The sequence below is a fragment of the Triticum aestivum genome, chromosome 6D, assembly GCF_018294505.1.
Source record: "Triticum aestivum cultivar Chinese Spring chromosome 6D, IWGSC CS RefSeq v2.1, whole genome shotgun sequence".
NCBI lineage: Eukaryota > Viridiplantae > Streptophyta > Magnoliopsida > Poales > Poaceae > Triticum > Triticum aestivum.
The window spans coordinates 463,252,602-463,274,038 of NC_057811.1; the positions used below are offsets into that span (position 1 = coordinate 463,252,602).

The window sequence follows — 21,437 nt, forward strand, 5'->3', positions numbered from 1 at the left end:
AAGGAAACAAAGCGTCAACACATGGGTTTGATCTCTGGTGGGCTTGAAGTACCACGGCCCTAACCATCCACCAACTGGTTGTTTCTCAAATGTGTGTGCGTGTGTGTGTATTTTCTAAGGTAAAAAAGAAAAATGATTGTTTCTCAAATGTGTGTGTGTGTGTATTTTCTAAGGTAAAAAAGAAGAATGGTTGTTTCTCAAATGTGTGTGTATTTTCTTTTTTTCTTTATCTTTTTTGCGCGGGGTGTGTGTGTATTTTCTAAGGTATAAAAAAGAAGAAGAAAGAAAACAACCATGTATGTTAACTGCATTTTCTCTGCTGAACGAGCTACTGACAAGGTACTGTGACGAACATGTTAGGCACATTCCACCCAATAATGAGTTAGCCGCGAGTGTGTTATAGGGCAGCTCCAATGCACGACCCCCAAATCATTCCACTGTGTCCGTTCAAGGGTAAACGGACACAAAACACGGCCCAACGCGTAGGAGCAAACGGACGAACATCTGTTTTTCGTCCGCTTTCGACCCATTCTGGGCCCAACTATGCGCCACGTTTGCATGGAAACGGACACGCGCTGACGGGCGCGACGCGTGCTCATGTCCTCCCCTGGCCCGCACATCGGGAACACATGCGCCCCTTTTCTCCCCCAGCCGCCCCCAAACCCTACCCCGCCATCGCCGCCGCCGCCATTTTCTCGGCCAGCCCCTGCCCGGCGCATCCCCTCCTCCTCCTGCCGCCCACCCCCACCCCTACCCCCCTTCGACCTTTGTCTCGGCCGCGTCGTTGTCCTGCCGGGCCGCCGGATTGAGCGCATCTGGCCGCCTCATTTATGCGCATCCGACCGCGGTGGGTTGTGCCTAGCCATGGATTGGCCGGGCACCGGACCGCACAGCCCCGCCAACATCTCTGCGCCACATGCAGGCATGGACTCCGCCTCTAGCCGCTCGGATCTACCTCGCCTTAACGGCGCTGGCAAACATACGCCCGGCCGTCGTCCGGGGTCGGCGCTGGCCCAGCGGCTGGTCAGCTCACCGTTGCCGCTCATAAAGTGCAACGACTACCAGCGGCAAGTCATTCGCCGCGTTTCTACCACGCCGGAACATTCAGGGGTGGGTGTTCATCAAGTGCAAAAAAGATAAGGTATATGCTTGTTTTTCTTCGGTTGTGCTTCCGAATTCAGCGTAATTTCAATAGCTCTTGGCTCACACGCAAAATTGTGTGTAGGATGGATGCAAATTTTGGTATTGGGAAGAAGAATACATCGATCTATTGATTGGGCGAAATATTATAGATGCTCGTGCACTCCTTGTTAGAACCGAGGCTAGAGATGAGACTGAGAAGAGATTTGGTGGGAAGCAACGTCTACTTCTTTAGAATCAAAGAAGAAAGAAATATACAAGATCGAGAATCCGCAGATCAACAATGAAGGCATCAAAAAGATATTAATCCAATTTATGAGGGCAGTTATGAAAATTGGATTTATTTTAAAATGCCTAAATGTGGTTCTTATTTTCTTTGGTTTTACTATTTTAGTTAAGATTTGGTGAATGTACTAAAAAATGCATGTAGTCGAACAAGATGCGGCCAAAATTCGGCCGTCAGTTGGGCAAGCGGCCGGTGCATCCACAAATCAGGGCGGGACACCGCTCCATTGTCATCCTCAAGCGAACGAAATCCGGACAAAACGCACGTCTATTTGGGTCCTGCGTTGGAAATTGCCCTTAAACAAGTTGAAGAAGAAAAAGTAATTTACCGCCAGTGGTAACGTGGTCAAGATTCGGTCAAAAGGAAAACGAAGAGCAGAGCATGGATAGTTCTCTGGGTGTTTGCGTGCGGCGAATGACTAGCCGACTGACGGGAGTGATGGCAGCTGCTGAATGACTGCTCCGCTCTGCTCGAGCCGAGTGACGACTGGTGAGACTGCGTGTGGGCTCAGCCCACTGTCACCCCGGCCCCACGCCAGCTGCCACGCCTCGAGATCCCCTCGCTGATGCCGTCTCCCATGCGCCGGGAAGGGAAGCGCACAAGTTTTTTTTACTGCAACAGTTCGCCTGTCCTTCCGGGGAAAATATCAGGTGCTACGGGAGCACCTAAGTTTAGGTGCTTCAAGAGCTTCTCAGCCATTGGATCTGAAATCCAACGGTCATCTACAGATGCGCTGGATCCGATTTGCAATACCAAATTTCTGGGGGTGTTCTTTGAATAAAAGCGTGAGCTCTCTCCTCGGCCTTCGGATCTCAGATCTAACGGTTGAAAAGCTCCTGGAGCACCTGATCTTAGGTGCTCCCTGCTGCCGTTTGACAGCACTTTCGCATACGAACTGTGCCAATTTTCATTTTGGTCTCGTGGACACCTCGATGAGTCGGGGATCCAGTTCATGTATTTCATTGTAAGAAGATAGAAGAAGAGAGATGTTGGGTTAAATAGAAAGAACCACGCGAAAACCAGATACAATTGGCACGAAGCCTCGGTCGATTCAGCGATGGAAACTCGAGAATAAAAATGTGCCATTACCATGCCAACACACCAACAGATGCCATCGGAGCGGAGCCTCGCCATACCGTGCCCCCCCCCCCCCCCCCTAGCATCCTCCGTCGAGCAAGCCAGTTTCGGCGTGGCCTACCCGTGGAGGGCTATGAAAAGGATCGGTGGGCTAGCAAAGGAGCGCATACGACGCTACAGTGCGACCACTGCCGCAATGGGAGGAGCTGAAAATGCGCCGCCCTGATTTTACAAGGAGGTGATCAAATTAAGTGCGCCTCCGGACCCTGTGTTCGTCTTCAACTTTAGATGCTTCAAAGGACCACCGGCTAGGGCCGCCGTCGCCCCGACAAACACGAAGGCGCCCATCGAGGCCAGTGCGCTATGGAAAATTAGTACATTAGATTGGATTTTTTTTTATCAAGAACCGCCATTGCATACAATAGTTAGTTAAAACCCAAATTCTTCGTGAACAGATGAGATCACGGGCGCCGACGAGCCGACAATGAAGGGTAGGGCCAGAATAAACGGACGGGTTTCCGCTCATCATATGACCCGACGAGGTGGAGTTATGCGCACTCTTTTCTTGGTAATGATTTCTCCCTCTGATACACCTCGGAGGCATTTTTGTTTCTCCTGACTGCATGCATACGTAAATATCTAGTGGATGCATGTTCTCAGAGGTAAACAAAAATAACCGTCACAACTATAGGCACTGAAGCGAGTCGAAACGCGGCATCGATGGGCTCAAACTCGATGATGATGTCAGCCGGGTGTGCAATCGAGGCGTTTTTGTTTCTCCCGACTGCATGCATGTTCTTAGAGGTAAACAAAAATAACCGTCACGCAAGTGAACTAGTGCGTGGTGCGTAGGATTTAAGTAGGAGTGGATGTCACCACTTTGATTTTGTACGTGCTTGATCTCGTACAATGTTTATCTGGACCGGACCATAGAGAGCCCACCCGGGACAGGCATATGCAATTGTACTGCTTGTGCATCTACACACTTATACACATTACACCCCCTCAAAAAAACTTATTTGCATTGACAACCAATTAGCTGTTATTGCATCTCTAATCAACTATTATAAAAAACAATAACTGACTTGCATATGTGTGGGCGGTCATGAACTGCATTTGGTCGACAGGTGTGCAACCACAAATGGTATTTATGAATAAAAGGTCTCCTTTTACAGGAAAACCTTCGATCTGTTAATCTTTAACAGTACAACGAACACTAGAATTAATAAAAACTACATCCAAGTCCGCAGGCCACCTAGTAACGACTAGAAGCACGTGGGCCGAAACGCGGCATCGATGGGCTCAAACTCGATGATGATGGCGGCCGGGTGTGCAACCGAGGCGTAGAAAGCAGTGATTAGCTAGCCGTCGACCGATCGACGACGTCTTTAACGACTCATTATTATTAGCAGCTACTACTCCCTCTGTTCCTAAATATTTGTCTTTTTAGAAATTTTAAATGGACTACCACATACGGATGTATATAGACATATTTTAGAGTGTAGATTCACTCATTTTACTCCGTATGTAGTCACTTGTTGCAATCTCTAGAAAGACAAATATTTAAGAACGGAGGGAGTAGTAGCTAGCGTTGCAAAAAAGATGAAGCGTGTTGTCATGCACACGAGACACGACGATTCGATGTTGCATCATGCATGCGGCTCTAGCGTGGACTGATCGTGTGCTCCATGGCCACTTGATCGCATTGTCACGTTGTAGAAATTGCTCGGCAAGAAAAGGAAAGAAAAGAAAAGAGAAGAAACCGATCGCCGGGATGAGAGAACACAGTGGGTCCGGTCGGCGTGTATCGCCGGGAAAACCGGTGTGCATGGCAAGAACATTCTCCGCGCGCGTCTTTTGGCGGAGCCCCGCTGCCAAGTGCCAGCCCTCTGGCAGCGGAACCGAAATGATTGGATGGAAAAGAGAGGGAAAAAGAAGGCATGTGGATGCGGGTGGCCATCCATCGGTTGCCTCGCCAACGGGAAAAGAAAAGAGAGAGCACAGCACAGCACAGGGGCGGTCGATTCACCGATGTGCACATGCCACCGCCGTAACACGCAGCTACGGGCAGGTAAACAAAACAAAATCGCCTGGGTTAGTCCATAACATTCCATGCGATCTTTTTTAACTCCGTGTTACTGCTACTAAAACAACCTTGCAGGACTGTTGCAAGTGTCCCTCAATCCCGGGGCGTTCCATGCGCACGGCATGGACGGAGGATGGAGCGGCAGCCGAAACGGAAGCATGGACGTGGCTCTAAAATTCTTCGGATCCGTCCATACGATCCTGGATCTTTCTTTTTTTTTGAAATTATACGATCCTGGATCTGATCATTGATAGTGGTACACTGTTGACGAGTCTAGGAGTATGACGGTCAAGCAAAGGGACCGAGGGACCATCAGCCCGCTCATCATTCCCTTTCCACTTTCTTTCTTTCTTTATCACCCGGGACCACGTGCATGCTCTCGTTTCCTCTCATTTCATTTCATGGGGCGCGTGGCTGGAGGCGGTCAAAGGGTGAAAAGGGCACGGTCAACGGCACAACTGTAACCTGTTAAGGCTCGGTAAATAATCTGCTGCTAATCTCCAGCGTTTGCGTCCTCTTCTTTCTTGTGCCGCTGGCAGGCATCGGCAAAGCGTCTGGGGAAACCAACTCTGGCTCCGGTGCGCGCGCGCTTCCCGATGGCAAGCGAATGCATGGACGGACGCGGAGAGGACTCTGGCCAAGGGAGGGTCGGGTCCAAGGAGTTCGGTGGCGTGGCACGCAAACTTCATCTGGATGGATGGATGGATGCTGGTGGCACGCACGCAGAGGCAGAGGCCGGGGTTTGTTGACTGCGTCAGGTGGTGAACAGAGCAGCTGCTGCTCGGGCCAAGCAAGCACTGGCGTCCTGGCGTTGAGCAACAGATTTCCCAGCGTCGCATCGGATCCCTCGGCTCCGCTCTGCTTTTCTTTTCTTGCTTTCCTCGCAATCGCAGTCGCAGCAGCGAATAACGATGCCCCTCGGATCTGCCTGCGCGCGCGCGCGCGCATACTGGACTACGTACTGCCACTACTGCTGTCTCCATCTTGGAAAGAAACATGGCATCGCGGCCCTCGCTCTGGGTTTGGTGGAAACCAAGGCAAGATGCATGATGCGCAATCATAATTAATCATGCCGCACGCTACTAGTACTACTCCAAGTTAAACTTTTCACAAACCAACATGCAAAACCCCAGAGCAAGTTGTGGATCTTCAGTGGTAAATTGGGACACCTTGCAGAATTCCGTCTAACTAACAGTGCCATATGCCTTTTTAAGCTTGTGTAAACGTGAGTTGCCAAACAAAACATATATAAGCAGCAGGAGAAAAAATGCCTCTGACGTAGAACGGACTTTGAAGTTTCTATATACAGCATTGGCAGTATTTCTTATTCGCAACGTGCATCAAGAATTACCCCCTTTTCACGTCAATCTCAAGCCTAAGCTAGAGCAGAGTGTTACTGTGCAAGATACGTCATCAACAAACAACTGGTTAAACGCATGGCAACCTCCAGTTTTGTATTGATTAACCCCATCGTCATATGTACAACACTACAACAGTGAGTCGTGATATATATGTACTACTGTGTCACGAGGCTAAATATGTATGTACACCAAGGGGCCTGCCTGCTTGTCACCGTGGGAGACGGCGCCGGCTTACCCAGGCCGGAGTAGCTATTTCCACACCTTGACTGCACCGTCTCTGCTGGCCGATATCAACCGCTGGCTCGACAAGTTGACGGAGGCCAACGCGAGGATCGCGTCCCGGTGGCAGCCGGCAGAATCGGCGGCGGCCATCGCGAGCTGCGTCTTGTGCGTCAACCTGGACGCCGGTGTAGGCGGTTTGCACGATTCCTGCACACAACGTTGAATTCTGTTAGCGTCCAACAGAGATTCAGAGAGAGACAGCCCCAATGGAGATCAAATTGCCATGCAGGAATTCAGCAGCACCAGTTTGGAGGTTAAAGGGACAGACATGTGAATTCAAAAGGTTCTTTAGTTGGTAGAGAACTTTTTTTCACAATGTTTTCTCCTAGAGAATTATTACTGTGTAACTTCAGATAAACAAGAGAAACAAAACAATGATGCTATTTTGACAAACTTACCTGCACAACCTGTACGCCATAGCTGGATCGTATGTCGTAAAACTCGTCGTTTCCAACTCCTTTCGCTGAAGGACCAGCGATGCAGAAGCTTTGCTCAGGTCTTCAAAATCATCAAACAGAAGAATATATATTAATATCACATGTTGTGAAGGGGGAAAAAATGCAGAAGCAAAGAGTGTATAGTAGTAATATTCAACCTGGCCTGGTCCCAGTAGCGTATCTTTAAATCTGTTCCCCCGGTCAACAGATCTCCCCCTGGCAAAGGAAGCAAGCACCGGATGCCTGGAAGGCGTGGAGGCGGATCGGCCAGTTCCTCAATTCTGTACTTGTAGTTTCCTGCTCGCCTCACGTCTTTGGCAGTTGTCTTGTTAAGAGGTTTTGATGGTGTCTTTGGTGTAACAGCATCATTCTCGGTGCCTGCTGTCCTAAACATCTGTATAGTGTGTTCAATGTTTTAGATGCCAATACATATTTCAAAGGTGCTGCAACTTATACAAAATGATATAAAGCACATGAAAAAACAGAAGAAAGAAAACACAGGTGTTCCGCATTCTAAATCATGTGAAGTAACATCATGAGCTTTCTATATCAGGATAGAAAAGTTTTCACTTATGAGGGTGTAGCGTCAGTAATCTCTCAAAGGCAAGTAAATGACATGTTTTATCACCAGAATACTAGAATAAGAATATAAAGCTATACAATTACCTGGTGGCAGCTACCATTCTCGGCATTCCACAAGGAGACTTCATTGCAGCCCGCAGCCACAAAAACGAGTGGTCTTCCACTAGAAGATATTGAGTTGTGTGGTGGTATAAGCAAGCACAATTTCTCTATAGGGCTTACTGTGGAATAGTTCCACGAGTTGACAGGCAGCAGAAACCTATGATCCCACAATGTAAGAACACCTCTTGAAGACCCTGAGATGAACCAATTTCCACACTGGCCCATCACAAGTGCCGAGATATAACCCTCCTCTGGTGACGATTTAAATGACCAAGATTCTGAATTGGACCTTGTATCCCATTTATGGATGTCACAATGTTCAGTGCTGAAAAGGATGGTTGGGCTAAAGCTATCCGATGAACAATTTACAACACTGAGGATTGCACCTTCTTTCAGATCTTTCCTTTTTACATTAACAATGCCAGAATACCTCTCTGTAGAACTCCCAGCTCCACGTGCACAGTCGACAGAAAACAAGTGCAATGTGCCATCGCTAGCACCAGCAACGACCTGAGAACTACCACAAAGCATTGTAGTACATAGAGCTCGGCTACTACCCAAGCTATAGGTTAACCTAGATCTGAAGGCAATGTCCTTTTCCAACTTTCTTGTATCCCATATCTTAATACTCGAGTCATCCGAAGCCGTCACAAAAAAGGAATTGTCATCTGACACAGCAATATCATTGACAGACAAGCGATGTTCTTGGAGATGTGCCACTAGAATTCCACGAGGCTTCCAACCTGTCTCCAGAGCCACTGATGATCTATTGAAGGAGGGCGATACTGCTGTCTCAGAGTTGGAACTACCATCACCTGGCACAGGGGAGCTGCTCTTCCTTGGGTCGCTGATGCTTAAATCACCATGCTTGCTACTGAAATGATTCTCTCTGGTCTGGAAGCCTTGAACTGAACTTGATAAACCTGGATGCCGGTTGGATTCCCAGGGCATATATATTTCTCCTAAACCACGCTTATCAGTATTAACAGAATATGATGGTATTCCTTTAGACAGTCCGTCATAAAATGAAATACTCCCAGCAGATGCATGTGGCGCATAGCCATAATATAACGATTTATCTGAAGAAATTGAATCTTTAATGTCCAACGTAGATGTTCTCAACCTTACAGCATCTTCCAGAGCCGCAGAGGACACACTTTGTGTTGCAGCAGGATATCTTCCACCATGTAATATCTGTTCCTTTTTAACATCACCCTTCAGTAAAACCTCTCCTGTGTCCTTGGCAAGCTCTAAAGCTTGGTATAAGACTGATTTCGAGACTGGAGGCTTAAGACATGCAAGAAGAGCAGTTTCAGACAATGAAGGTGGCTCCCTGTGTAGAAATTGCCTTAAATGTGGAGAAAGGTACACATAAGTATCTACAGGCCCTAAGCTCTCACTACAGGCAGCAATAAGCCCTACAGCAGACCGTTTAACCCATTGAATTGGATGACATAGTAATGGAAGGGCCTTCCCAAATAAGCCAACGATTACCCTTTTCCTCAGATAACCGCTTTTGCACATCATGGTTAAGCAATCAAGCACGTTTACAACCACAGCCTCCATATCATCACTTAGTGCCTGTTCAAGATAGGGCAAGAGATATTCCTCAACACTTCTTGAACCAATGAAGTAGCAAACAACGACAATTTGCGCAAAGTAAACTGCACGGAGTTGCTCATCATGGTCATTTAGAAATGCTGGGAGTATAGGAAGAAGAAAATCATTACTTTGTCTGTGCCCAAAAAAGTAACATAGATAACCTATATCTTGCAGGAGAGCTCTGCGGACATTAGGTGTCTGCTTAGGTCCCATCACCAACTCTTGCACAATGTCATAAATATTTCTCCTCAGACGTGCAAGTTGACGATCAATTTTATCATCCTTCTTCTTTGCTGGTGCATCTGCAGACTGTGATGCAGCAGCCACCACTGATTTGTCTAGAGGCCCAGTATCAGCTATGCTCCGAGAACGAAGCAGGAATCTATAAGCTGTTAAAGCCAGCTTATAAATGTTACTAGCATAGCAAACTCTAACACTCTCCTCTGCATCATCTGGGAGCAAAGAAAGCATCGGGAGGATATACTCGGGGAATATCATTGCATCACTGATAGGGAAGTCTTGAACAAGACACAGAACATCAGACAAGGTTTCCAGAGCAGCACAGCGAACAATGGCAGCTGGATCTGAGAGCATTGCAATAACATAGGGAACAACCAGCTGTAAGCGACTATCATCATCTATGTATGTGGAAGAGATCTTCAGAAGAATGAGACTGGCCCTTCTCAGTTCTGGTTTTTTGACACTTCGTATGGATGAGCATATTAATGAGGCAAGCAAGACCATTCCTTCACAGCTCACCTTGGAGTGTGTCTGTTGGAAAATGTCAAAACTATAGGTATCTGATTGGGAATCATAACCAGACACTAAAGCAAGTAAGTTGCTCTTGGAGATCTTGTGCACATGGGATACATCATCGTTCTGAGCTGCCAAGACACTTGTAGTTTGACTTTGTGTTTCATTAAGCTGCTGCAAGGGCCCAATACCATTTGCACGCGAGACCATTGTGTCTCCATGGTTGTTCCTTTGCTCAACTTCCTTGAGAAGGAGATTGAGGTCTCCAACAATCTGCCGATGGTCTCCAGGAATGTTTATCTTAACCAAAGATGCGCTTTGGGCAGATTCTCTTGGTGAATTTGCAGCTTGTCCTCCAATGCCTTTCTCCCCAGATACTTGAATTTGTTCACATGCTAAGCCACTTATCATCATGTCATGTATCCTTTCAAAATTTTCCTGTGTCTTCTCAATCTGTACAAATAAAGTATGTTAGGATGCTCATGGTGAAGACTGAAGAGTAGTGGATGGATCAGAGAATTAACACAAACTTCAACAATCCTTACCCTAGCATCTGAGCCAAGTGGAACAATATCCGAGAAAAACTTGTGCAGAAATCTTGAAAAATAGGTTGGAAAAACAACAGTTGCATATTTTTGCAGATAGCTTTTACATGATAGCCTTTCTTTGGGGTCCAACTGAATCATGTGAAGTACCATATCTTGGATACCAGCATCTTGTATCTGAAAGAACAAATTAACAGTGAGCACCTTGTCCTGTGATACATGGTACAATGGGCATAATGAATGGCTGGTATATCTCAAAGGAATATTGCAATCCTGTTGGATAACATCAGCAAACACCAGCAGAATCAGTGGGAGATGCGCGCAAATGAAAGCATGTTCATACTTACTCCCTACACCATGCATTTTCAGTACATATGCTTCACAAACAAATTGCAAATAAGAAGGAATGTATACCTACGGACTGGTCAAATTCGTATTAATTGATTTAGATCCACATAGAAAATATCTTTTTGCACGAAAGACCGTTAACCCTTACCCTATTGTTTACTCAGTCAATGAAGATTCAGATATGGAAATTTCATCACCAGTTAAAGTTCTACAATTGCACTAAATTCAGCAATGGATCATCCACTTAAAATTGTCCATATGTATCCTCTTAGGGTCTGGGAAAAAACAAATCATGCAACGATAGGCGGTAGGTACTATTCTAAGGCATAGTCCAAGAGGTACGAAAGTTCAGTTTAGGACAAATATTTGGGCAGATATAGCCAAACTTATGAATCATAAAGTGTATACATTCACAATTCTCCTATTCTACGTGTTGTCATCCAACATTCCATGCCAGAACCTGAGAAGGTATTGCAACCACCAAGTTAAGAACAGAATACTCAAGAATCAATTTTGTATGTGTTGGTCACAAAAATTCCAATATCAAACAAGATCACTGTAGGAATAAACAACATGACTGAATTTATTGTTGGTCCTACTTCCCAAGGAACACGTATTACTGGCCCTATAGCAAGAAGCCAAGAAGTAATTCTGCAGGCACCCATGGAGCGACCAGGATGTTACAGTTGCTCAGAATGAATAACAGACATGTCAACCTCAAGTTCTATGTTAGAGAAACAACAGCTACAAAATAATTCAGAACAAATACGGAAACTATTTGATGTTAAAAAAATATATTTCAAAGAGCAAGAAAAGAACAGAAAACCTTTTCTAGGGTATGCGTTGGATCATACTGGCCACGTCGATAAGCAAGCAGTTGTGAAAGCTCAAAAAGCGGCTGACCCTCCAGGAAAAGTTCAGCAAGAACGCACCTGGAAGGAAGGAAAAAATAGTTTGCCAATCAGTAAACAAGGAAGTAAAAATCCATCAGATCAGTTTATAATTTTAGCACAGTAGAGTACTGAAGAGAAGATAAGTAGCTAGTGAAGAAAAACAGGAAAATCAACATCTTCATTTAAGTAACAACTCTTCTTATTTCTAACTGCACAGCACTCCTAAATCCCAATAAAGAAAAATGTGATGCAATATTTGTGAAAAATGCATGCCGCCTTAAATGAATCCAAAATAGCTCCAAATTCTTCCCCAGTATATAGTAAAACTCAATACTTCACTGGTGGGTAAATTGTCTCAAGGTGAAGATACAATGCATTGCAGCAACATACATCATGTATGGCTGACACAACAGGTCGATTGTAATCTTCCAATAACCATCAGATTTCGTCTGATAAGAAAAATCCCCTTTTGTCACATAAAGAGGTCAAATGACAATACATCACATATGATCAAATTAACATGTTCAAGCAAACGATAGTGATCAGTAATCTATCATTAACATGCAAAATGGAAAGCACACATATCCCAATGGAAGAACACAACTCCCGACCAAATTAAGAAAGATCTTCAACGATACAACACTGCATACCCGAGAGAGAATATGTCCATAGATGGTTTCAGAGGTGCATCTGATGAAACTTGGGACTCAGCACCATGTTCGTGGAATCTCTGGAGAAAAAATGGAGTTTAGTTTATTTCACAGTACAAATAAAAACGTGCCATCAAAAAGAAGTTATAAGCTAACAAAGATATAGCATAAAAGTACATCACATTACAGCTGGATACCATTGTGAATGCATGTTGTGGTATGCTTCTTTCTTATTCTTGATGTTCAGCAGAAGTTCTATGTTCATGCCTGGAGCTGCTATTTTGTACTATGTACTAAAGATTTGCTAAACTGTCTGAATTGGCCTGGTATAAATGTTTTTGGATCATTTATATAGTTTATCAATCAGAAGTGATTTTTTTATCATGCTTTTGTGAACCCAGTTGCTTTGGGTGGTGCTGTGGAAGTATTATACAGGCCTTTCTACTGATATATTCTTGTACTCCCTCTATTTCATATTTAGAGGTCCCATTGTTTTGGTTCAGTTTCTCATTACAAAGCTTATGCTCTTATCTAAAACATCTATTAATTATAGGCTTTTCCTATTGTACCCTCTTTTGAATGATGGAGATGCAGTGAGAGCAAGCATTTCAGTGAAGAGCGTCTATTAACAAACTATTAGTAGCATGTAACAATTGTTACACCAATGAGAGCAAGCAAACTGAGATAAAGTGGATAAAAGAGCATTGAAGTTTTGAATATAATTTAGGTGAAGGGACTAACTTCAGGTGCGAGATAGCATCTTCGCCTTCCTCCAGTGTCGAAGAAGAAGGAAAAATCAGATGGATCATCATCCGGGATGTAAGTTGGTTTAAAAGACGCAAAGTCCGTGAGGTATAGCCAGTTCCATGAGGTAACCAGTACATTCTCACATTTTATGTCACCTAACAAAAACATCAGTGTAAATATATATTTTAGGAGAACGGCAGTGTAAATACAAATGAAAGAAAAACACTAGTGCTCATATAACTTAAGAGAAAACCTTCTCACCATGGCAAACTCCCTTACTATGGCTCTGCTCCACAGCATGTATTAACTGCACAACCAAATTGAGCTAAGTCGACAACCATATCTGGAAAGGAAAGGAATGAAGAACGACTCTTACATGTGCCACTAGTTTAAGGCTACACTTAGCAAAGAGGCTGTACAACTTCCTATAGAAGTCTCCCACATGATTGACTCTTTCACCTTTGTAACAACTACTAATGACCATCCGACAGCAGGGACAAAAAAGAAAGAAGGGCGCACCTGAAAAGCAAGCCACTTCTTCTCAATTTGACTGAGGAAAGGGCGTGTACTAAGTCTATCATGCAGATTGCTGTAGGAGTACTGCCTCAGGAGATATGCTGCCTTGTCCGTCTGAAACCAAACCTGAGAAAAAAACCGGAGTCCTGTCAGCATGTCAACCATGTGAGAGAGAAAACATGTCTGCGCAACAAAGCCACTCTCCACACATTGAAAGGTAATGCGATATTTCAGTGTTCAAGTATGTACATCTTGTGAGAAAACATCCTAGTAAGAGAGCATACTCCCAACTGGCCGTCAGAATTTAACCTGGCGTCATACATTCATCATAATCCAGAAAGCGGAAACCCCTGAACAGGGTAGTATAACAAGCAGGCAAAGCCTAAAGGGAATTTACTCTGAATCCAACCTTGCTGCCTCAGCTGAATGATAACACACTAAAATTCCCACCAAAAACCAAACAGAGATAATAACAATACACAGGAATTCGCTAAACCTCACTAAATGTCACACGATAAGGGGCTAATAAACAGCGAGTAATCGTCTCCTGAGTTATGGTTATAGTAATATAACGTGTACTATACAGGAGAAAGAAACAGCAGAGCAAGGCCTGACCTGGAAGGGCCAGACGTGGGAGCCCTCGAGGCCCTGGAACGCCCTCCGGATCCGCTCCAGCCTCCGCTCATGGTCCTGCAAGGGAACATACAGATCTTCTCAGGACCCCGCTCCCAACCCGAAGGGGGAGGAAGGGGATGCGGATGCGGCGGTTACTGATTACCTTGAGGTCGAGGGGCTCGCCGGCTCGCTTGAAGTAGACCTTGACGAGGAGGAGGCCCTCGTCGTGCTTGCAGAGGACGGACTTGAGGAAGCGGCCGCGGCTGACGAGGTCGAGCAGCACGAGGTTGTAGGTGGAGGGCAGGTCGTGCAGGTAGTACTCCGTCGCCGACGCCTGCGTCGTCCGCGCGATCTTGTTCCCCATCCCCGCGGCGCCCCCCTCTGCCTCTCCTGTCCCCGCCGCCGCGGCGGAGGGGCTCGCCGGGGTGGGGCGGGGCGGCGGGGTTTTGCTTCTGGGCGCGGGTTTCCGCGGAGGGGAGGTGCGTGGCGTGGGGCGGAGGCGATCGATGGGGTCTGATGAGAGGACGCCGGTTGAATTGGGGGAGAAGAGGAGGTGTGTCGTGTTGGGCTCTCGATCGGAAACCAATCCAACCCCCTGCTGGCCGCCTGACTCTGATCCGGTGGGAAAGGAACCCGGTCCGGTTTACAAAACCATTAGTACCGACTTTTTCTTTAAAAAAGGCATTTGTTTTTTTTCTCAAAAACAATGTGGTACTATGGTGTAGAAGTATTCACCCGTCAAAAAAAAATGGTGTAGAAGTATTCAGATTTGTCAGAGAGTAGTGCCCCGAGGCAAAACGGCGTTGTCCCCGGCGACACGGCCAGGACCTCGCCGGCGACGGGACGACGCGGTTTGGGAGGAGAGGGAGGGGGGCTGGGCAGAGAACTCGACTAGAGGATAAGACTCGGCTAGAGGAGGAAGATGCAGTGTCAGCCGTCGAATTTCAATCAGAAAAAATTGACTGAAACATCTTTTTTCAAGCAGTTGTCCCAAGGTATTTTGTATTACCTCCTTCCCAAATTAATTGTCTTAGATTTAGATTCGGGACGGTGGCAGTACATCACAGGGATACATGCACATGCGTTAAATACTCGAGTTATGATTGGCAACCGCAAAGTAAACGCTGCTAATTCACCATTGTTCTCCATGGTATGATTTATAGCAAACAAAAACATGACTCAGATGCTTGCACTTGCAACACATCAAACATGATAAGATCTTATATCAAACATGATAGCCTACACACGCACTGCATCTTGTCGGAGACTCTCAGCTGACGCTGGGACTCGAGATGCTGCTGCAAGCACACTGAATTGGTGGTTGGAGCTTCGATTGGTGTCCCAGCTTCGGCCTGAAGAGAAGATGCAGCATCAAATTCCTAGCCTTTTATGTTGAGGGCCGGTTAAGCTCCTGTAATGGACATGAAAGATTAGCCTTGAGCCAGTGGATGTGTAAAGGAAAAGAGGGGCTTAAGCATGTGGAATTCTTACTACTACTACTATTGATGGCCACTGGCATCGTGAGGCGGCTCTTCGCTTCCGTTTCCAGATTCTGCAACATGTTTCCCCGTTAGTCATCAGAAAGGAAACAACAGCAATAAGAGATGGCTGCGGTGTCAGGCGCAAGCAAGTACCGGTAATAGCTGCCAGATTTTCCTCTTTGTACATTCCAAGAGGTGACCCGTGCACGGATAAGAGCATCTCGCCATTCTTGGGTTGTCTTACTGATTTCGGTGTCATGCCAAAAGAGAGTCGACTGCTCGTGGCCTGCTCAGGGTTATGTCACACCACAATATGTGAGCTCAAAAGGAGATTCAAGATCAAACATTTCGTGTCAAGAGGGTTAAACACAAACCCCGGGTGTCTGTAGAGAATCTGGTGCTCCTATCGTTTGGCTTTCGGGCAGCTCACTCCAGTTCTTCAAAGGAACAGAGAAAAATAAAGAGTTGTCAAGGGTACAGAAAAATCATCCCATATCATCATTGTACAAAAGAAATACTTACAAAGTTGTTAAAATCAAAACTGCTCTCGATGAAGTTCTTCTGCACTGCACGCATTATATAAGGTGAGAAGATCATTCGAGTCAAGCTGCTTTGGTGCCTATAAAGGTACAGCAACAACAAGTAGATAGCATTTGAACCTGAATCTCCTGAGAAATGAAAACCAGGAGCAGTTGCCAATGACGTGATCGAAGCTCGCGAAACCTTGTCATGCCTCTGGTCTCCATTTATGAGATCATCCCAGTCTTTCCATTTCAACTCAAGCTCACCCTGCTCTTCGTTCCGTACAACTGACACGTTGGGCAAGTTCTCCTGAAAAAATTGCAAGGCGGGTGTTTCTAGTTGCTCCTTGGAAATGTAGGATCGCACCAAGTGCAGCCGGGAGAGTATGCTCTCAGTCTCTGCTGCTTGAATAGCTCTGATGGCAGCTTTCCGACGTACGACTATTTATTGAGGACAGTAGATTAGCAATTGAATCCTGATAATTACATTAAGTTAAAGGACAGTGCCTCTATGATATGCATTCTTATTGTATTAAATACAGAGGAAAAAATCACAAGAATTCAGGTTTTGACATAGCAGCAGAAAGAGCTCCATTCAAAAGAATCGTAGTGAGAGTTTGATCAGGCATGATAGAGCCAACTGCCTAGAGAATAAGATGTCGGTATATTTGCACTAGATTACAACCTTCTCATTGACATTAGATTTGAGAGTTTGATCAGGCATGATAGAGCCAACTGCCTAGAGAATAAGATGTCGGTATATTTGCACTAGATTACAACCTTCTCATTGACATTAGATTTCAAAGTTCAGCCTAAAAAGTGGACTGTATCCTACATTCCTACTGACTGCCAGTGCCAGGACAAATTGGGGATGGTGAATCCTTTGGAGCAGGCTTGAACCAAAGATCCCCGACACTGAAGAAGGTATGTTGCTTCCTAAAGATAATTTAAGCCGTCATTTTACATAGATTTATTCATGGACGCTTTAAGCAGAGAAGAATACTAAAGCAGTAAAATCGGCTTGTGCTGCATCCACATAAACTCTTGGGAGTCAATCACATAGCTTCTACGCTTTACCTTCTTCCAACGGCGACCAACACGGAACGAAAGTTCATATGGCAGCCATGGGCACCAAGAACTGCAGTACGGCGGCGAGATACGACCTGCTACGGCGAGCGGCGGCACGAGTACGACGGCGCTCTTCCTCCTCCCTCTATCTTTTCTTTCCCCCGCGTCTACTGCTTGCTAGCCTCAAATCTAGCATCTAAAACTGATTTCGGGCGGGACGGATTGGGGGGAGGGAGTTAGGGCTCGGGGGCACGTACACTCTTGGTCGGCGGACCACCGCAGCTTCTCCTCCACCGACGCGTCGGGGCCGGGCGGCTTGGGCGGCGACGGCGGCGGCTGGTTGGCGGCGGGGCGAGCCCCCCGCTTCTTCCTCGGCGGCATCGCCGCGTGCTTGACGGGAACGGGAAGGGCGGATTTGGGGAATTGGGGGCTCGGGGAGCTTGGTTTGAACGGGGGAGAGTGGGATCTGTAGGGGGGACGAGGGATTTATTTGGGAATTGTATTGCCATCAGAGCCCATGTTGCCGGATGGCAACCAATGCTGTTTTTTTCTTTCAGAATTGTTGTTTTTTAAACACGTACATGCACAACGCTCAAATACACACCGAAATCACTAATTGAGGGGTACTCGTTGCAAAAACCACTCCAATTCCCCTGGTTGCGACAAATGGCGCACATGCAGCGCGCCACTTGTCGCAACCTGTGAATTTTCCCTTTTTCGTAGATTCGTTCATTCAAAACGTTTTATCTCTTAAATCGTTCGTCCAATTCTCGTACCGCTTTCACCGTTGGATTCCTCGCGTCGAGATCTTCAAAACTAGATCCTATATTGATAGGTTTTGATGAACTTTTTTTTCACGAAAAAAACCGGACGAAAAAACCGAACCGGGAGCACGGGTTTTTTCTCTTTCCGAAAGAGGCACGCCCGTGCCTCTCACGAAATCACAACTCTGCCTCTCGCATAAGCAAAACCGTGACTCTCGCGGAAGGAAAAAAGAAAAAGAAAAAACGCGTTTTTTTCGTTTCCGAGGAGGCACGGCCATGACTGTCGTGAAAGCACAACCGTGCCTTTTATGGAAGCAAAACCGTGACTCGAGAAAGGAAAAAAAACAGAAAACGCGTTTTTTTCCTTTTCGAGAGGCACGGCCGTGACTCTCGCGAAAGCACAACCATGCCTCTCGCGGAAGCAAAACCGTGACTCTCGCGAAAAAAACAAAAAAGCTATTTTTTCCGTTTCCGAGAGGCACGGCCGTGACTCTCGCGAAAGCACACACGTGCCTCTCGCGGAAGCAAAACCGTGACTCTCATGAAAGAAAAAAAAACAGAAAATGCGTTTTTTCGTTTTTCGAGAGGCACGACCATGACTCTCGTGAAAGCAAAACCGTGCCCCTCGCGGAAGCAAAAAGTTATCTCGCGAAAGGGAAAAAAGAAAACACGTTTCTTCGCGAATTTTTTTTAAATTTTTTTTTGATTGAAAAGCTAAGGAAGACCGTGGAAAACCAAAACGTCGAAAACCCCCCAAAAAACCATTTAAAAAGCCGAAAACGCGTGCGGTAAAATAAAAAACAAAATCCAGAGGGGAGTGCCCAGAGGGCGACACGTGGCGAATGGCTGAGAGAGCGCCAAGTGACGCTGATCGTTGCGAGGCTCCCGAAGGAGCGCTCGTTAACTAGTTGCTCTCTATACACACGCACGGTCACTTCTATGAACGCACATGCGCACACCTTATCCAAATAAGTACTTCTGATCTTCAACTTATGATTTGCGGCCCAACTTTTTGAAATATTTGTCCAACACCATCACACAATAGAGCATCTACAACCGGACCGATCCCATTAAATATCATCCTCAAACATCCACGGACCCCATTAAATATCATCCTCAAACATCCGCGGACAAGTCCGGGCATGTCCGCAGACAGCGCCCGATGACCCCTCAAACGTCAGTGTCAACGGTTATGTCCTTCATATCAAATCCTCAAATCCATACATTCTCGTGCAACATAAAAAAGCACATAGAGATCATGTAGATCACACACATAGCATACGAATAGTTCATCATACATGTCATTGGACTAGCAAAAGTTGGCATGTTCTAAATACTAGAGTTATGAAGAAAGTTCACCCGCAGCTACCCTTTCCTTGCACTTGCCTCTTGTCGTCGTAGCGCTTGAAGACACAACACGGGTAAAGGCAGATTTGCTCGCTCCTGGAGCTGTAAGGGTCCGATGCGGCACAACCATCCTCCTCCTCCTCGTCCGGAGAGTGCACGAACATCGCAGGTTTGCTCCACTGTGAAGGCACGCGTGGCCCGAGCTTGCCGATTCGCCTAGATTTGGGCACGAGTGTCTTCGGCGGCCTTGGCCTCCGAGCCCTTGTTCGACGCGGTGAAGCGCGACTCGGCCTGGGCGGCGTTCTGGGCCTTGATCCTTGCACGACGGACATTCTGGTCCTCCGCCTCGTTCTTGCTGTCGCACCTGGGGCGTTTGCCGCATTCGAGGCGGTGTGTAGTGTCGTCTTTTAACATAGACTCGGAGTCGGACGCGGCTGGAACGATGACTCGCCGCAGGGGTTCTGCGGTCATCCTAGGAACATTCGGTGAGGAGCGCCTATAGTGCCAGCCGACGCTCACCGGCTCCGGTACCGTGGTCGGGCGCCTCGAGAAGCGAGCGCCCACTTATGCGGATGTAAGATAGAAAGTATGTTTAGAGGGGGTGATTAGACTACTTGACCAAATAAAAATCTATCATTTTTCCAATTTTAAGTCTCGGCAGATTTTAGCGACTTAGCACAAGTCAAGCAATCAACCTACACATGCAAGTCTAAGAGTATAGCAGCGGAATGTAAAAACATTTGCATATGAAAGTAAAGGGAGGAGTTTGGAGGGAGCAAACGCAATGTAGACACGAAGATTTTTGGCGTGGTTCCGATAGATGGTGCTATCGTACATCCACGTTGATGGAGACTTCAACCCACAAAGGGTAACGGCTGCGCGAGTCCACGGAGGGCTCCACCCACGAAGGGTCCACGAAGAAGCAACCTTGTCTATCCCACCATGGCCATCGCCCACGAAGAACGTGCTCGCTAGGGTAGATCTTCACGAAGTAGGCGATCTCCTTGCCCTTACAAACTCCTTGGTTCAACTCCACAATCTTGTCAGAGGCTCCCAAGCGACACCTAACCAATCTAGGAGACACCACTCTCTAAAAGGTAATAGATGGTGTGTTGATGATTTCGGTGAGACCGAAACGTTACGAAAGGAAAACAGAGAGTTTGCATTGCGAACTCGGTGGGACCGATCGCTTATCTCGGTTAGACCGAAACGTTACGAAGGGAAACAGAGAGTTTGCAATCCCATCTCGGTGAGATCGAGATCCCTATCGGTGAGACCGAACTGACTAGGGTTTCTGGCAGTGGCTATGTCTAATGAACTCGGTGGCGCCGGATAAATCAAATCGGTGGGGCCGAGTTTGACTTTTGGTTTGGGACATATGTGGATATGAGAAAGTGGTTGAGGGCTTTTAGAGCATATCACTAAGCATTTTGAGCAAGCAAGCCATCAAGCAACACTTCATCCCCTTTTAATATAGTATTGGCTTTTCCTATGGACTCAATGTGATCTTGGATCACTAAAATGAAAATGTAGAGTCTTGAGCTTGAGCCAATATGTGTCCTTAGCATTTTGAGGGGTCCACATTCCTAACCCATGCCATGCCAATAGTTGTACTTTCTGAAATGATCATCTTGAAAGAACATTAGTTCAATGAGCTATATGTTGTTAGGAATTACCAAAACCACCTAGGGATAGTTGCACTTTCAATATCCCCCTTTTTGGTAATTGATGACAACATATGGATCAAAGCTTCGACAAATGATAATAAGATTTAAAATACATCGTCGCTTTGAGAAGTATGTGACAAGCAAGAGCTCCCCCTAAATTTGTGCATTATTTAGAGTTTGCTTTTGAATGCAAATGCACAATCGATTAGGATCATGGGTTACTCTTCCATGTCATATACATCTTGGTGGAGCGCTCAAAATGATAGAAAGTAAAAACATGCACTCATCACCAAGGCAAAGTGAATGATCATATAAGAGATATGAAGATAACATCATCCAAGCAAGCATTAAAGTAGGATATGATCAAACACATGATCATACAAGTATCACACACACATAGACATAGAGTATTAAGCAAGCACACAAAAGTATCAACCAAATAACAAAGACACAAAAGAGGCAAAAACACTCTCCCTCGAAGCCTATGATCTATACATTCCCCCCCTTTGGCAACAAGTTACCAAAAAGTTTGAAAATGCATAGTGCTATGCGTCTCTCTAGGCTTGA

At 46.1% G+C, this 21,437-nt stretch overlaps 2 protein-coding genes across 2 annotated transcripts; both read right to left on the reverse strand.

Annotated features, from left to right (window-relative positions):
- Positions 1-6,017: 6,017 nt before the first annotated feature.
- On the reverse strand, positions 6,018-14,589 carry LOC123145921 (serine/threonine-protein kinase VPS15). Its single transcript, XM_044565439.1, has 12 exons — positions 14,186-14,589; positions 14,023-14,097; positions 13,411-13,533; positions 13,153-13,198; positions 12,886-13,046; positions 12,145-12,224; positions 11,428-11,533; positions 10,254-10,430; positions 7,336-10,161; positions 6,828-7,063; positions 6,631-6,730; positions 6,018-6,379 (listed from the first exon to the last, which is right to left on the reverse strand). The coding sequence occupies exons 1-12, from the start codon at positions 14,384-14,386 to the stop codon at positions 6,200-6,202; spliced, it is 4,311 nt and encodes a 1,436-aa protein (XP_044421374.1). The 5' UTR covers positions 14,387-14,589; the 3' UTR covers positions 6,018-6,199.
- Positions 14,590-15,105: 516 nt separating this feature from the next.
- On the reverse strand, positions 15,106-17,606 carry LOC123145922 (uncharacterized). Its single transcript, XM_044565440.1, has 7 exons — positions 17,350-17,606; positions 16,163-16,465; positions 16,026-16,069; positions 15,878-15,940; positions 15,657-15,789; positions 15,514-15,574; positions 15,106-15,433 (listed from the first exon to the last, which is right to left on the reverse strand). Exons 1-6 carry the CDS (start codon positions 17,471-17,473, stop codon positions 15,522-15,524), a joined length of 720 nt encoding a protein of 239 aa, XP_044421375.1. The 5' UTR covers positions 17,474-17,606; the 3' UTR covers positions 15,106-15,433; positions 15,514-15,521.
- Positions 17,607-21,437: the final 3,831 nt, after the last annotated feature.